This window comes from Nicotiana sylvestris, chromosome 7, assembly GCF_000393655.2.
Source record: "Nicotiana sylvestris chromosome 7, ASM39365v2, whole genome shotgun sequence".
Lineage (NCBI taxonomy): Eukaryota > Viridiplantae > Streptophyta > Magnoliopsida > Solanales > Solanaceae > Nicotiana > Nicotiana sylvestris.
The window spans coordinates 52,683,566-52,701,028 of record NC_091063.1 but is presented as its reverse complement, the minus strand read 5'-3'; the positions used below and the strand labels follow the sequence as shown (position 1 = coordinate 52,701,028).

At 41.7% G+C, this 17,463-nt stretch overlaps 1 protein-coding gene across 1 annotated transcript; it reads right to left on the bottom strand.

The window, feature by feature from the left end:
• Positions 1–12,391: 12,391 nt before the first annotated feature.
• On the bottom strand, positions 12,392–13,309 carry LOC138873137 (uncharacterized mitochondrial protein AtMg00860-like). Its single transcript, XM_070151575.1, has 2 exons — positions 13,148–13,309; positions 12,392–12,748 (listed from the first exon to the last, which is right to left on the bottom strand). The coding sequence occupies exons 1-2, from the start codon at positions 13,307–13,309 to the stop codon at positions 12,392–12,394; spliced, it is 519 nt and encodes a 172-aa protein (XP_070007676.1).
• Between the last annotated feature and the right edge of the window lie 4,154 nt (positions 13,310–17,463).

The window sequence follows — 17,463 nt, the reverse complement described above, 5'->3', positions numbered from 1 at the left end:
AATAGTTTTGGCCTTTTATAAGAGGTGCGAGGTGTGCCTCAGGCAAATCCACTCATCTTTTTAAAGGATCGTGATCCTCCTACGTTATTTTGTAAATAACACCGAATCTCCTCGGTTTACCTTCAACCACCTACTTCGTTTTTACAGTCCCCAAATTTTCTAAGGAGGACTAATCAAGCTCGTTTGTCGGGCCAGCAAGGCTCCCTTTTTGAGTATCGATGAGGATCGAGACCGAGGCTGGTAGGGACGCTTTGTTTGGGTAAAAGCTGAAGATCTGATCCCTCTCGAGTTCCTGCCATTTCTCGAGAAGTGGAATGCATCTCGTAAGTGTAGTCTTTCCTTAAGTGTTAATTTTCCTTTATTTCCTTTCATATCATCAGTATTTATGGTTGTGCAGCTGTTTCAGGGGTTCCCAATTAGTCCCCTAACTCAAGGAGTGGATCGCAGGAATCTGCAAACAGACGTCATACTTCGAGCGCGCGTGGTGCAAACTTTCAAAGGGCAAATAGGAGGCATGTTCTCATGGTAAGGCTCTCCTCTGAATAGTTATTATTGTTGCGGAAGCCAAATGTATATAGTGTGAATGAGTCACAACTACTATACCAAAAATTATGGCAGCCACCAAATAATAAATAAGACAATAAAGCAACAATAAAAGGAACACCAGAATTTATGAGGTTCGGCCAATTTTGCCTACCTCGGACACAACCAATATTTTATTCCGCTCCAAAAATACAAGTGAAATAATACTAAAGAAAGAAGATACAAATGCCTTAAGAAGATAAGAAGGCAAATGAGAGGTGTGTTTAAATCCTAAACATTAGGCCTCATTTTATAGGGAAAAATCCCAAACAAAATTGTCAACCACCGATGTGGGATATTTGACAATTTCAACAATTATTATGCCCCAAACATACATAATGTTTACCTTTTCTCTTTCCTTCGCAGGTTTGCCTAAGACCACCGAACTTAGGCCGCTGGAAGGAGACGAGGATGCGTCCTTATCCGTTGATCCCTTTGTTATGGGATAGCCTGGGGCTGCCGCGAGGGAGAAAAAAAGGAAAAAAAAGTCATCGGGCTCCCCGGATCCCAAGGTGAAACCAAAAAATAGGGCGGCTTCCCGGGCTCGTAAGCCCAAGAAGAATACTAAGTCCCGGGTACCGAACTTTGACTCGCTTCGCCGGCTCATGGATGAATCTGAAGAAGATGACATCTTTGTTGTTCATGGATTGACCCCTACCGGGGAGCAAGCGGCAACCGAGGAAAGGAGCCACGAGGCCTATCCCCTTTCGACTCGAGAGGTTGAAGTAGAGATGGAGGTTGTGACCTCCCGAGAAGCCGTTTCTGTTCTAAAGGAGGCAACCGGTGTGATAGACATCATCGAGACACACTCCTACACTAAGTCCATGCTTGAAGAGGTCCAAGTGGTCAAGGAAAAGTCAAGCGAAGGGGTTCACGATGCAGACGATCCTCTCCATTCCTTCTTCAATAGCGTGAAGTTGTCCACTTTGGAAGATTTTTCCGAGTTGGGTGACTTGGAGATCTCGAAGAAGGATGTACCCTCGGAAACTGGCGGGTCGAGTTCAAGCCCACAACTGGTAAAGCAGTTCCCCGCATTAAGTGTGGACCCCAACCGTAAGAGAATAGTTATTCTTACGATCCCGGAGAATGCTTGGGTTTTTATCCGCTCCGGTGGGCATAATCAGCTACTTTTAATGCCTGGTGACCGAGGAGGACCAGGCAAAGATGAATGAGGTGAGGGCTCCAAGTCTCTTCAATGAGGCACAACAAGCGTTGAACCAGGTAAGGCATCAACACTTTTACACTCCCTTGTGAATTTTGCTAAAGTTTTGATGTCTCTTACCGTTTTCATTATTTTATAGGCCTCGGTGCTTCACCATGAGAGCTTCCTCCAGTACCTGCTTGGAAATCAACCAGCTCGAGTTCGAGCTCAAAGAGCAAGTACGAAAGAAAGATATGTACATGCATCTTAGTGAGCAACAGGACGGGGTTGTCAAGGACCTTCAGGCTGAGCTGGACAGGGTTTAGAAGGAACCTTCAACCCTGAAGCGGGAACATGCCGACCTGGTTGAAAAGGTAAAAGTCTTTGAAGCTATAAGCGAGGAGCTAGTTGTGGTGACTAACAACACAACCTTGCAGGTCCAATAGAAGATCGACCTGACCGATCAGCTACAAGCCAAAATGAACGAGGTCCAGGCCGTGGCCGACGGGTGGAAAAGCAAAATGGACCTGCTGGATTGCGAGAAGGAAACCGCTAAGGCAGAGCTGGCATCAGTTGAGAACCAACTCTAGGTGGCGAAGAACAAAGCTGACAAATGGTCTCAACTAAATGATGATCTTCGAGCACAGCTGAGCTCAGCCATCGCAGAGTAGGACGCCATCGATAGAGAATACGAGGCTGTGAAGTCCAAATTGGACACGACCTCTGCTGATGCCGAAGAAATGGTGTCCAATACAAGGTCGATGTGGAGGCAACCAAGACCTGCGTGAAGGCAAAGGCCGAATATATGAAGTGGGTGTCCCAATGAGAGACCCTCGAAGAGATTCATGCTCGAGGTTTTGACTTGTCGGCTGAGATCGAGGAAGCCAAAAAGCTCGAGATGGAGGCGAAGGAGCTTTACGAGCCTAAAGATGCCGAGGGTTCCGATGGTTCTGGTGACGAGTCGACCCCTGGTGAAGACCAGGCGTAGATGCCTTAGTACTTTTTAAGTTTTTGTCTCGTGTATATTTTTTTGTTTATTTTGAGTCCATTTTTATTGGGCCTTTGTAAATATATTTCTGAATATATATATGAAATTTTTCTTTTCTGTCAAGATTGTGTCTTTACTTTTCCAGCATCATTTCATCATTTCTATTCATGTTAATGTTTTTAATGCCTTAGCATAGAATCAAATGTAGTCATGGGGCGGTCGTTTTTCAAAGGTCCGAACAGAGCCCGTCCTCAATATAACTTTATTTGCTCGAGGCTTTGAAAACTCGGTGTGACCGAATATTTTTTCAAGATGCTTAAGTGATTTTAGAGGATGCTTTTGCTGAGGGTAACCTTTTAGCAGGTTTCGATTTCTTTTAAAGGCCTTACTTTTTGAGTACGGGCTTCAGATGTCTCTGAGCCATTTTTCGGGTGGTCGTAGCCTTTTGTATTTGGACACTGCCTAATAGGTTTGGTGCCTCCGGGATCTGGTAGCTCGAGTTGTCCAAACTTTCTTCAGACGACAGTCCCCGAATAGGGGTATCCCTTGGGCTCGATAGTCCCCTAGTAGGGGTATCTCATGGGCTCTTGGGATCCGAAATTTAAGAGGCAAGAAAATGTGCGATAGCAAGTTGAAACTTTATTTCATTTCTCAACGTGTAAAGTACATGATCGAAAGCGCATAAAAACTTGTATCGACTAGAGTGGACTATGTGAGCACGGTTCATACGATTGTTTGGCCCTTACAGTAAATCCTAACCACCAAGCCTTAGCTTCTAGCATACAAAGTTTTTCCTTTTTCCTTGCTAAAACCTTAATCTGAGGGTAATGACCCCCAATATTTGAGGTCGATCTTGAGAGGGATCGTATATTATTGACATGAAGTGAACCATCATTGACTCTAGTTTGAGACCGGTCTTTGAATCTAAGTTAGCATATTTTACTGTTGCCTCGTTAAAAACCTTATCAAAAAAACCTATTTTGGGACAAAACCGGTTCAAGGAAAAAAGAGTGCCACGCGTGCTTTTAGATCTAATAGCCACATTTATCCTTGGTTGTTGCCTGCAAGTGTTAGTTTAATTCATAACATGATTAAAGAGCAATTGAGATCGTACCTTAGCAGTAGTACCGCTTTAAGTGTGTCGTGATCCAGTTGTTCGGTAGTTGCACACCATTTCCTACTACGAGTTTGTATGAGTCTTTGCTAGTAATTCTGATGACACGATATGGTCCTTCCCAATTCGGTCCCAACTTCCCCTCATTCGGGTTCCGGGTGTGTAATGTTACTTTCCTCAATACCAAGTACCCGATCTTGAAGTGTCAGAGGTTGGCTCTTCCATTATAGTATCTTTCTATCCGCTGTTTTTGGACAACCAATCAGATTAGGGCGGCCTTACGCCTTTCATCCAATAGTTCCAGACTCGTGATCATGGCCTCGCCATTTAACTCTTCAGTCACATATTGGAACCTGATGCTCGGTTCTCCAACTTCGACTGGTATTAAGGATTTGGCCCCATAGATGAACGAAGATGGAATGGCCCCGGTACTAGACTTCGATGACGTATGATATGCCCACAGGACTTCGGGCAGGATTTCCTTCCATTTCCCTTTGGCATCGGTCAACCTCTTTTTTAGGGTTTGAAGTATGGTCTTATTTGTTTATTCCGCCTATCCGTTCCTACTAGGGTGGTAAGCTGTTGATAGTATCTTCTTAATCTTGTGATCTTTAAAAAAATTATTTATCTTGCTGCCGATGAATTGTTTCCCATTATAGCACACGACCTCGGCCGATATCCCAAATCGACATATTATATGGTCCCCGATGAAGTTAATAACTTCTTTATCCCAGACCTTTTCGAACGCTTGAGCTTCGATCCATTTTGAAAAATAATCAGTCATAAATAGTATGAATTGAACTTTATCGGGTGCCCACAGTAGGGGACCGGCGATGTCCATTCCCTGCTTCATAAACGGCCACGGGGACAGGACAGAGTTGAGTAGCTCTCCCAGTTGATGAATCATCGGTGCGTGTCTCTGGCAATCGCCACATTATCGTACAAAGTCCTTCGCATTTTTCTCCATTTTAGTCCATTAGTAGCCGACCCTGATTAGTTTTCGAATCAAAGACTCTGCCCCCCGAATGGTTCCCACAAGTGCCTTCATGAACTTCTCTCAAGGCGTATTCAGTATCTCCCGGTCCCAAGCATCTGGTTAGTGGGCTATCGAACATTCTCCTAAACAATGCCCCTTCGACGAAGCTAAATCTGGCAGCCTTGGTACGTATGGCTCTCGATTCTTTGGGATCTAAGGGCAATTTCCCAGTCTTCAAGTGGTCTATGTACTTGTTCCTCTAATCCCAGGTTAAACTTGTTGAGTTTACTTCGGTGTGGCTTCTTCTATCACTGACTTCATGAGTTGTACGACTGTTCCCGAATTGAATTTATCATCATCAACCGATGACCCCAAGTTAGTCAAAGCATCAGCCTCACTGTTCTGATCTTGGCGAATGTGTTGTAGGGTACATTTCCTAAATTGATGCAGCATTACCTGTAACTTGTATAAATACCTTCGCATTTGTTCCTCTTTCACTTCGAACGTCATATTGACTTAATTTACCATGAAGAGGGAATCACACTTAGCTTTGATCACCTCGGCCCCAAGGCTTTTAGCCAATTCGATACCTACAATCATGGCCTCATACTCGGCCTCATTTTTAGTCAATTTCGCAGTTCTAATAGACTGCCTAACTACATTCCACGTAGGTGATTTCAACACGATACTGAGCCCGGACCCCTTTGCGTTCGAGGTACCGTCCGTGAAAAGGGTCCAAATTCCCGAGGTAGTCTCTACGATTAGCAATAATTCCCTTTCGACTTCGGGCACTGAGTCCTGCATAAATTCGGCCGCGAAGTCTGCCAAAATTTGAGATTTTATGGCGATTCGGGGTAGATAATTGATATCGTACCCGCTGATTTTGACGTTCCATTTGGCCAACCGGTCCGAAAGCTTGGGTTTGTGCCCGATGTTCCTCAGTGGGTAAGAGGTTACGACACATATGGTGGCATTGAAAGTATGATTTTAACTTTCTAGAGGTGCTTAACAAAGCAAGCGCCAATTTTTTCAGGTGAGAATACCTTGTTTCGACCTCGTCTAGAGTTCTGCTAACATAGTAAATAGGAAATTGCGTACCTTCCTCTTCCAGGACCAAGACTCCACTTTCCGCCACTTTGGAAACCGCCAAGTAAAGGTACATCTGTTCATCCGCCTTTGGAGTGTGGAGCAGGGGCGGACTCAAAAGGTACCATTTGAGTTCTTCCAAAGCTTGTTGGCATTTCGGAGTCCAGGAAAAGTCATTCTTCTTCTGGAGCAGTGAGAAGAACCGATGGTTTTTGTCCAAGGACCTTGAAATAAACCGGCCCTGGGCGGTTATACGCCCGGTTAGTCTCTGAATGGCCTTGACATTGTCTACCATGTTGATGTCTTCTATGGCTTTATTTTTGTCGAGATTGATCTCTATCCCTCGATTGAATAACATGAACTCGAGGAATTTTTCGGATTCGACTCCGAATGCGTACTTTTCCAGGTTCAACTTCATATTATATTTCTTCAATATGTCAGAGGTTTCCTGTAAATGTTTCAAATGGTGCTCTACTTGCAGGGACTTGACCAACATGTCGTCAATATAAACTTCCATTGATTTTCCTATCTATTTACCGGATCCGACTCCAAATCCGGTTTGCTAGGCGTTGATAGGTTGCACCAGCGTTCTTTAATCCAAATGGTATCATGTTATAACAATAGGTGCCGAATTAGTGATAAAGGAAGTCTTTTCTTGATCGCCCGGGTCCATCCGAATTTGGTTGTACCCGGAATATGCATCGAGAAAACTGAGTATCTCATGCCCCGCCATTGCGTCGATCATCCGATCAGTAGTAGGCAAAGGAAAAGAATCCTTAGGGCATGACTTATTCAGATCTTTATAATCCACACACATTCTAAACTTATTTCCTTTTTTAGGTACTACCACTACGTTAGCTAACCAGCCTAGATATTTAACTTCTCAAATGGATCCTATTTTAAGGAGCTTAGATACCTCGTCCTTGATGAATGTATGCTTAAACTCGGACTGTATCTCCTTTTCTGCTTAACTAGATGGAATTTCGGGTTCAGCTTTAGCTTATGAATGGTTACCTCCGGCGGGATCCCTATCATGTGAAGATGGGACCAAGCAAAACAATCCATGTTAGCTATAAGAAATTCAATGAGTTTTCTCCTGATCTCGGGAGTTAACCCCGTGCCCAGGTATACCTTCTGATCGGGTAAGTTTTCAATCAATATGACTTACTCCAGCTCATCGACCGTCGATTTGGTGTCATTAGGAGCTATGAACGATCTAGGAACTCTGTAATCATCCTCCTCGTCTACTCCTCGCTCTTTTGGCTCGGTCGAAGACGATGTCAGTGATTTCTATTTAATTTCTTCTTTCCTGGTCGGCTCCGTGTTCTTTGATGTCGAGACCACGGGCAGCGAGATCACCTCGTCGAATTCAAATATTTCCTTTGCGGCTGGCTGCTCTCCGTAGACCATCTTGATTCCTCCTAGTGTAGGAAACTTTAGTTTAGTGTTGAGGGTACCGCCCTCATGTTATGAACCCATGGCCACCCGGATTAAACAACACACATTTAATTTGAGACTTATTGATAAGTACGAATATTACCAGTGCATCATTATGAGGTTGTGCGGTACCCTCGGCATCCTCATCGCTGAACAAAATGGTTCCCTCCGGGATGTAATCTCGGGTGAGCTTTTCCCTCGTGATGGATACTTTAGTGCGCTTTATCATTGGCCCTTGGGGAATATCAACCCCTCCAATTATCATGTTAATGACGTGTTGAGGTTCTTCTTGTTCGGTCTGTGATGTCACCAAAACTCACACCACTAATTGGGATTGTGAGGCGATCGATGTAATTATAAATTCCCAACATGAGTCGGGGTCAATTCTACAGAGAGCTTTCTGTGGGATTAAGTATATACCTAGTCTAGTGTATGACGTGCCCAAGATTGCACTTCCACATATTCAATTGTTTCTTTTCTACTTCTAGTTTGCATGCTAAATGCTTGTGATTGAAAAGCTAAGAGACAATGTTTTTGGTATTATTGTTTTTCAGGTTATAAAAGATCTAGGGTTGTAACTTTCGCCTAGATAGATACCTAACGGGTTGAGAGCTTTAGGGAATGTTTGGTTGATCGGGATACAATATTGCAATCAAACGCGATTACTCACTCTATATCTCTCGGTAGTTTGAGTGATTTTGCCCAATTTGGCTTTCTCAAGTCCAAATGGGTATTTCACAAAACAAGTGATATATGCTCAAGTCGGATCTTACTATCTCTAGATTTAACCTTTTAATTGGGGCTATCAATTTCTTGAGTTCACCCAAATTTCTTATTAGCCAAGTTTTCCTAGACTTAGTCTTTCTTTCTCAAGTAGTGACTAAGTCAATTAGGCATGAATCAATATTTGCAACCATCAATTCTCAAATTCAAGCAAGAACTAGGCTAAGTATCATATACACAATCATAAATAAGCCCTAAATCAATCACCCATTAAGTACCCATACTAGGATTGGGTCACAACCCCAGCTACGGGTTTAGCTACTCATAAAAAATGTAAAAATTAAGGAAGAAACTAAGATAGAATTCATAATACTTGATTAAGTTAAGAAAATCTAATGTTTAAAAGCTAATCTAGTACAATGTTACCCAATCAGTAAATAAAAATGACTCAGGTGCTCTGTCACGCCCGACCCTGGGGGCGAGACCGGCACCCAATGCTTCACACATCCTTGCGTACCAACTTGCAGCTCGAGAACTCTGGACATATTATGTCATACTTTGGCCAGGGGTCACATAACAAGACAATTTGCGAAGCAAAATATAAAGCTGAATAGAGACTAACACTGACTAAATGTCAACATAAAGCTGGGCCGGCAAGGCCGTCATAACTACTATAACTGACAAGCCAACAAAATATGCGTACAGGGCCTACAAGCCCAACATACTGCACTAACTGATAGGATATGTCTACAACCCTCTACTGATAGATGGACTGTGATCGGAATAGGGCCCAGACCTACCCATAACCTATCTACATATATACACAAGATGTACACAAAACTTCTAGACCCGTCAACTCTGAAGGACGGGGAGCTTACCGATAAAGTTGAACTCGGGCAACACCTACTGAGGAGGTCTACCTGTCTGTTTGTCAGAACCTGCACGCATGAAATGCAGCGCCCCTAGAAAAGGACGTCAATACGAAATAATGTATCGAGGATATAAGACAATATACAGAAAGCTGAAACTGAACTGATAATCTGAACATATGCTTTCCTGCTAATACTGAGTCAATTCTCTTAATATAATAAGTAAAATAGATGTCCGGCCTTATAAGGCTCGGTGTATATATATATATATATATATATATATATATAAAACTACTTCGTTGTAGTAGGCTCGCTCATAGGCGCTCGGCCATACTAGGCTCTGTATGTCGGCCAACTGGGCTCGCTCATAGGCGCTCAACCACAGTAGGCTCGGTATATAACTTATCATCTGATTAGAGGTTGCCCAATAGGGGCCTTCCCATCGATTATAGCTCGATGGTAATGAAAATATTGTAATACTGTATATATAAACTCTCTGCTCTCTTTATTGGAAAAAAGGAAATACTCAAATAAATATGAAGTCCCAATAAAGGGAATATTGTAACTTACAAAACTAGAAAAAATATGCGTAAATTCCGGGATATGAATTTTCTTTATACTTCGTTCTCAAACTCGTGTAATTACGAGACCGTGCCAAAATGAAAGAAGGGCTTAGCCTTAACAAACCTGGAGTAGGGGAAATCCATATCATATTCTTGGAAAAGATTACACCACACTCCTTTAGAACTGCAATATTCGTACGTTGTTAAGCTTCCAATAATTCTCGTTGGATTTTGGTTGAAAGATGTTTTGTTGAAAGCTTGCTAATGTTCTGGTTGAAAGTTTTGGTTGAAGATGTTCTGGTTGTAAGTTTTGGTTGAAAGCTTGCTAACGTTGGATTTTTGGTTGAAAGAATGACCGGAGGGGGGGGAGGGGTTGTCTTATCTCATAATTTAGTTATTAATTAGGTAATATCCTGCTACCCGATAATTAATCAATTACCCACATAATTAAGAATTGTCTCAAATTACTTAAAATTCTATTTATTTATTTTTAATACACTTTATACATCATACTATCACGGTCATATGGTACCTTGCATAGTACTAGTCAATAAATATCGGTTATTATCGCTCGGCCCGTATTTTATCCCAAATTGGCAACCTTCAACGAAACTTTTTTCTTCTATTTGCTTACCTTCTATCCTTCACGAATTTACTCATCATGTATTTGAAATATCATAATGCATTAACCAAAAAAAAAAAATAGCATAATGCTTATAATCTCAAGAAAATCTCATCCCCGAGTCTACGTTAATTAACTAAAGACGAAACTTTAACGTACAAAAAGTGAGAGATGTAACATCCTTCCCCCCTTAGAAACATTCGTCCTCGTATGTCTACTCTTAGATACTTTAGAATTTTTTTTGCCAGAGTCTCCTCCGTACACTAGACTAAAACCACCCTGCACGCATCCAGAAAACATGCTATACATGCCATACTTGGCCTCACACATCTGTCTATTATAAATTCTGAAAGTCAACAATAAGAGCTTACTTGATGACCTACTGGCCTAAATAGAGCTGTGCTGAGGTATCCCACCTCGAGCCATATCTTCAGTTTGAAATAGGTGGGTGTATTTAGACTTTATTTCTTCCTCTGCTTCCCACATTATCTCTTCCATCTTCTTGCTTCTCCATAAAACCTTTACGGATGTTATTTCCTTATTTCGTAGCTTACGGATTTGTTGGTCTAGGATGGAAACCATAATTTCCTTGTATGACAAGTCCTCATAATCTGTACATCATCCATGGGCACCACTCGGGTATGATCGCCAATGCATTTTCGTAACATAAATACGTGAAATACCGGATAGAAAGACTCCAATTCTGAGGGCAATTCTAACTCATAATTTACTTGGCCAACTCTCTAAATGAACTTATATGGCCCAATATACTGTGGGCTAAGTTTGTCTTTCTTGCCAAACCTCATCACACCCTTCATAGATGACACCTTTAAGAATACCCAGTCATTAACCCCGAACTCTAAATCTCATCATCGCACGTTAGAATATGATTTCTGATGACTCTGAACAGTCAAAAGTCGCTCCCGGATAAGCTTTATTTTTTCTATGGCCAGCTGAACCAGGTTTGGCCCATGTAACACAGGTTCTCCAACATCAAACCACCCTATAGGACATCTACACTTACGCCTATACAAAGTCTCTTATGGAGACATCTGGATACTGGAGTGGTAATTGTTATTATATGTAAACTCGATAAGAGGTAGATGTCCATCCCAACTTCTTTTAAAATCCAGCACACATGCTCGTAATATATCCTCGAGTGTCTAAATTGTGTGCTCGGCCTTTCCATCAGTTTATGAATGAAAAGTTGTGCTAAGATTCACTTGAGTCCCTAAACCTTTCTGAAATGACCTCCAAAAATGTGTTGTAAACTGGGGCCCACGGTCAGATATAATAGATATTGGTACTCCGTGTAGTCGCACTATCTCTTTAATATACAACTTTGCTTAATCTTCTACTGTATATGTAGATCTGACCGGTAGGAAATGAGCTGATTTTGTGAGCCTATCGACTATCACCCATATGGAATCGAACTTACGACGAGAATGAGGTATACCCGTGATAAAGTCCATGTTTATCGCCTCCCATTTTCATGTCGGGATCTCTATAGTCTGCATTAGCCCTTCAGACTTCTGGTGCTCTATCTTCACCTACTAGCAACTAGGACACTGAGCAATATACTCAACAATGTTCTTATTCATATCGTTCCACCAATACACGTCCTTGATGTCATGATACATCTTCATTGACCCAGGATGAATGAGATACCATGAATAATGTGCCTCTGACATAATCCTGTCTTGTAGCCCTGCTACATCTAGAACACACAGACGACCCCTGTATTTAAGAACCTCATCTCCCTTGAGCTCTAAAACGGCTTCTTTTGCTGCAGAACTCGCTCTCTCAACTTGACCAACTCTAGGTCCTCATACTGCCTCTCCTTTACTTGAGTTATGAGATATGATTTTGCAGTATTTTGGAGTACAATTCCACCATTGCCAAAGTCTACTAACCGAACCCCCAAACAAGCCAATTGATGAATCTCTCAAGTTAATTGTCTTTTATAGGCCTCTACATGAGATAAGCTACCCATGGATCGACGACTTAAGGCATCTGCTACCATATTAGCTTTCCTTGGATGGTAGAGAATGTTAACATCGTAATCTTTTAATAACTCAAGCCATCGCCTCTTTCACAAATTCAACTCTTTTTGCTTGAATATATATTGCAGGCTTTTATGATCTGTGAATACATCAATATGAACACCATATAAATAATGCTGCCATATCTTAAGTGCATGGACAACCGCAGCTAACTCGAGGTTGTGGGTCGGATAATTCTATTTGTGCTTCCTTAACTGCCTTGAAGCATATGCAATTACCTTCCTATGTTACATTAGGACACATCCTAACCCGACACCTGAGGCATTACAATACATTGCATAACCATCTGGACTCTCTGGAAGTGCTAGAACTGGTGTTGAGGTCAACTTGTTCTTAAGCTCTTGGAAACTTTGCTCACATGCCTCTGTCCACTGAAACTTAGTTGCTTTCTGTGTCAACTTTGTTAATGGTGCTAAAAGAGAAGAAAAACACTCTACGAACCTTCGGTAGTATCCTGCTAAGCCTAGAAAGCTACGAACCTTTGTCGGAGTGGTAGGTCTTAGCGAGGATTTCACAGCATCAATCTTCTGATTGTCTACCTTTATACCTCCATCAGATACAATGTTCCCCAAAAATGCTACAGACTTCAACCAAAACTCACATTTAGAAAAATTAGCATACAATTTATTATCGCGGAGGGTTTGGAGTACCGCTCGTAGGTGGTCCACATGCTCATCATCTGAACGTGAATAAACTAGAACATCATCAATAAAGACTATCACGAACAGGTCTAAATATGGCTGAAATAGGCTGTTCATCAAGTCCATAAATATGGCAGGTGCATTCGTCAACCCGAAGGACATGACAAGGAACTCAAAGTGGCCATATCGGGTCCTGTAGGCTGTCTTAGGAATATCCTTCTCCCGGACTCTGACCTAGTGGTATCCCGACCTCAAATCTATCTTTGAAAAGCATCTAGCCCCCTGCAACTGATCAAACAGGTCATCGATCCTTGGAAGTGGATATTTATTCTTGATAGTTACCTTGTTCAGTTGCCTATAATCGATACACATCCTCAGCGAGCCGTCTTTCTTCCGTACAAACAGTACTTGTGCACCCCAAGGTGAAGTACTGGGCCTGGTGAAACCTTTCTCTAGTAAATCTTTTAACTGCTCCTTCAACTCCTTCAATTCGGCAGGTGCCATTCTATACGGAGGGATGTATATTGGTTGAGTTTCCGGAAGCAAATCTATGCCAAAATCCATCTCTCACTCTGGGGGAATACTTGGAAGTTCATCTGGAAATACATCCACGTACTCTTTTACTACTAGAATAGACTGAAGTGTAGGTATCTCCGCATCTGCATCCCTAACTTGCACAATATGATAAATGCACCTTTTGGCGATCATCTTCCTTGCCTTCAGATAGGAAATAAACCTACCTCTGGGTATCGCTGTATTACCTACCCATTCAAGGACTGGCTTACCCGGAAAATGAAATCTAGTTATCTTTGCTCGACAATCAACTGTGGCATAGCGAACTACCAACCAGTCCATACCTATGATAGCATAAAAATTCAACATCTCCAGCTCAACTAGGTCGGCTGAGGTCTGATGACCACAAACTGACACCGTACAACCTTAGTAAACCCGTCTAGCAATAATCGATTCTCTGACAGGTGTAGATACTACAAAAGGATCACTTAGTATTTCAGGCACTATATCGAATTTCCTTGCAACAAATAGGGTAATACATGATAAAGTAGATCCTGGGTCTATCAAGGCATAAACATCGTGAGAGCAAATGGTCAACAAACCTGTCATAATGTCTGGTAAGGACTCTTGGTCCTGTCGACTCGCTAGCGCATAACTACGATTCTGGTTACCACCTGAACTAGAACCTCTATCTCTGCCTCGCCTCTACTAGCCGAAGATTGAGACTCGCGCCCTGAAGGATGCACGGACATAGATGATCTTGTTGCTGAATTTGCTGGTTGTGTCATATCCCCAGAATCTCTATTTGGGCAATCTCGCATCATATGCCCTAGATGTCCACATGTATAACAAGCATCGAAACCGGCTCGGCATTGGCCCAAGTGTCCTCTACCGCAGATGGCACACCGTGACGAAAATGGCCATATCTACCCCAATCCTTATTGTCATTGCAAACTTGACGCCTGGAAGCTTTCACCTAGTCCTGACTGAGTATAACGATCATACCTGTAACCCTGTGACTGAGGTAGCGGAGGTCTAGATGGCCGTTCGAAGTACTGGGGCCTATAACTATCCTGAGACTCGCGCATATGTTCAAGGGCAATATAACTCTTGAACACTCACATTGCCCTGCTTGAGGGCTAAAAACTGATTGACTAGGGCCTGTCGGATCTCTCGCGGTAAGTTCTGGTCAATGAAGGCATCTGAAAAATTCTCCCAAATAGCAGGAGGTGCATCATATCCCTGGACCTTTCCCATCCCTCGTACCAAAGGATGGCTATATCTCGGAGTCGAAAAGCTGCTAACTCAACTACATCTTTCTCCATGGCATGCATAACCCGAAAGATCCTATGAAGTTGATCTATGAAATCCTATGGGTCCTCCCTCTAATCTGTCCCCATGAACTCTGGGGGACTCAAAACAATAAACTCTCGGACCCTTGAACTCCCATATCCCTCAGAAGGTCCTCCTCTAGCATATTCCCTAACCTATTGCTGGGTAGCTACCAACTGTGCCAACAAATGCACCGCACTCCTCAAGTCCTGATCTGATGAAAGCGGAGGGGGAACTAGATGTGCGGTCTCCCTAGGAATCTCTTCAATTAGTGGAAGGGCCAGTAATGGCTAAGTAGGGGTCTTTCCCTGGGCCTCCGATTGGGCCCCATCTACTGGGGGTACCCTGCTAGTCCCATCACCTACTGTTGTCTCTTTCCTTTGTCTAGTCGTAGTTTTTCTAGTTACCGTCTATCACGCCCCAAACCTGGGGAGGCGTGGCTGGCACCCGGTGCCGAGCTGGCTCAAGCGAACCACTTTGTAATTCATGATCATTCGACCAAAAACTAGAACATACATATGTCAAGTTAGCTGAACTAGCCACAACTCATAATGTACAACTGTAAGTGGGCCAACACTATATCAATGAACCATCGTTCTTAGCATATGAATATATATGGGCCGTCAAGGTCTATGACATACTATACAAAATGAACTTCTGTCTACAAAGCCTCTAAGATTATTCGACATTAAATGAGACAGGGTACCAGCCTACCCATAAGTCTGTAGCAAAACTTTGACGTGATAACTCATAGACCTGACTGCACTCCGAATAAGGTGGAGTCTTACCGATCCTTCGTTGAATGCTAACCTCGTCTACTATGAGGGCTCGTCAAACTGATTATCTATACCTGCAGGCATAAATGCAGTGTCCCCAACAAAAGGACGTCAGTACGAATAATGTACTGAGTATGTAAGACATGTAAATAAGTATATAAAATTGTTAAAGATAGAAAACTAAAAGCAAAGCTAAAAACAAATTTAATGTTGTGGTTGAATTACTACAATAATGTATTTATTCTATTAGAGAAGTAAATTTCTACTACAGAGGCAAGCATGCTAAACGTAATATCTTCCAAAGATCAGATAGTGATGAAAGTTGACATTCTACAAATTGATTTAAGGGAAATAAAATTCAGAAAAATCTAGTCTAAGTAGTAAGAATTGCTCCTTCCTTCTGTAACTCACTTAACAAGAAAAACCAATGTCCATGCTTCCCTTCAGTAAGAACTTAAAGGTCTATTGTACATATGAACCACTTTTAACTTCCCGATTCTGTTATAAGAAATTTCAGCACCTGTCAACCATGCATAGTGGAAATGGAAAAAGAGGAGATAACTCAAACATAGACGTTCAACTCATGACTAAAAATATAGCTATTATGAATTCATATTTTTGCGAATTAGCATTATCTATCTAGAATATATTCACGCATTAACAAAGTTCTAAATATACAAATGTAGACTGACAGAACTTGAGAAGCCGACATTGTGTAAATGTTAATGTTTTGATACCTCAGTGACCACCTCCAAAGATTACTTTTTTTTCTTTTCCACTCCAAAATAGATAAATCAAGCAGTAAACTCTTCATTGAGATTTACGAAACGTTTATAAACTATTTCACATTATATTAGATACTTTTGAATAAAGGACGTGGAAGAAACATGGAGTAAATGACTCATCCTGTAAGTTTGGATAACTCTGTAAATCAGGAAATACTTATAGTGTCATGCATATGCGTATGAATGTCATGTCGTGCACATGTACATGTGTTCATAACATCATCAGGCCTCTGAGGACATCCCATCATATCATTTAGGCCACTATGGGCAAAATCATCAATGTATACCAACTGATCAAGTGGTGGTACGTATATAACGTCATACCTTTTTCCCATATCCTATATACATATAATATACATATATACGCATATATAATGCCATAACATCATCACGCCTCTGAGGGCATCCCATCATATCATCTCGGCCACTGTAGGCAAAATCATCATCGTATACTAGCTGATTAGGTGGTGGTATGTATATAACGCCGTAACCTTTTTCCCAAATCCCATATCCCATATACATATATATATATATATATATATATATATATGCATGCGTATATAACGCTGTCTGAGTCATGGTTAAATGCACATGATACCCGCTACCCGGTAATTAATCAATTACCCACATAATTAAAAACTGTCTCAAATTACTTAAAATTGTACTTATTTTTAATACACTTTATACATCATACTATCACGGTCATATGGTACGTTGCATGGTACTAGTCCATAAATATCGGTTATTATCGCCCCGCCCGTATTTTATCCCAAATTGACAACCTTCAACGAAACTTTTTTCTTCTATTTGCTTACCTTCTCTCCTTCACGAATTTAATCATCATGTATTTGAAATAGCATAATGCTTATAATCTCAAGAAAATCTCATCTCCAAGTCTACGTTAATTAACTGAAGACGAAATTTTAACGTACGAAAATGTGAGATGTAACATGCTCCCAACTTACAAAACTTAACCTAAAAATGACAAAAAGTTCTATTTATACTAAGCTAAAAATATCTAACAAAATTGCCCCTGCGAAGGTTGTGCGGCCGCACAATTCTGTGTGTGATTCGCATGTTGAGATTGACTGGTCAATTGGGCTTTCTACGGTTGCATAAAATTGGAATGCGGTTGCACTTCATTTAATTGTGCGGACCACACATTTCTGAGTGCCGCCGCACACTTGAGCTTGGGTTGGAGCTGGCCTTCATTATGCGAACCACACATTTATGAGTGCGGACGCATTTTGGC

Coding starts and splice junctions, on each gene's coding strand:
- LOC138873137 (XM_070151575.1), bottom strand. CDS start 13,309: ATGGCACCTGCCGAATTGAAGGAGTTGAAGGAGCAGTTAAAAGATTTA. Junction 12,749..13,147: donor ATTATAGGCAACTGAACAAG/GTAACTATCAAG, acceptor TTTTGGTTGAAG/TCTGTAGCATTTTTGGGGAA.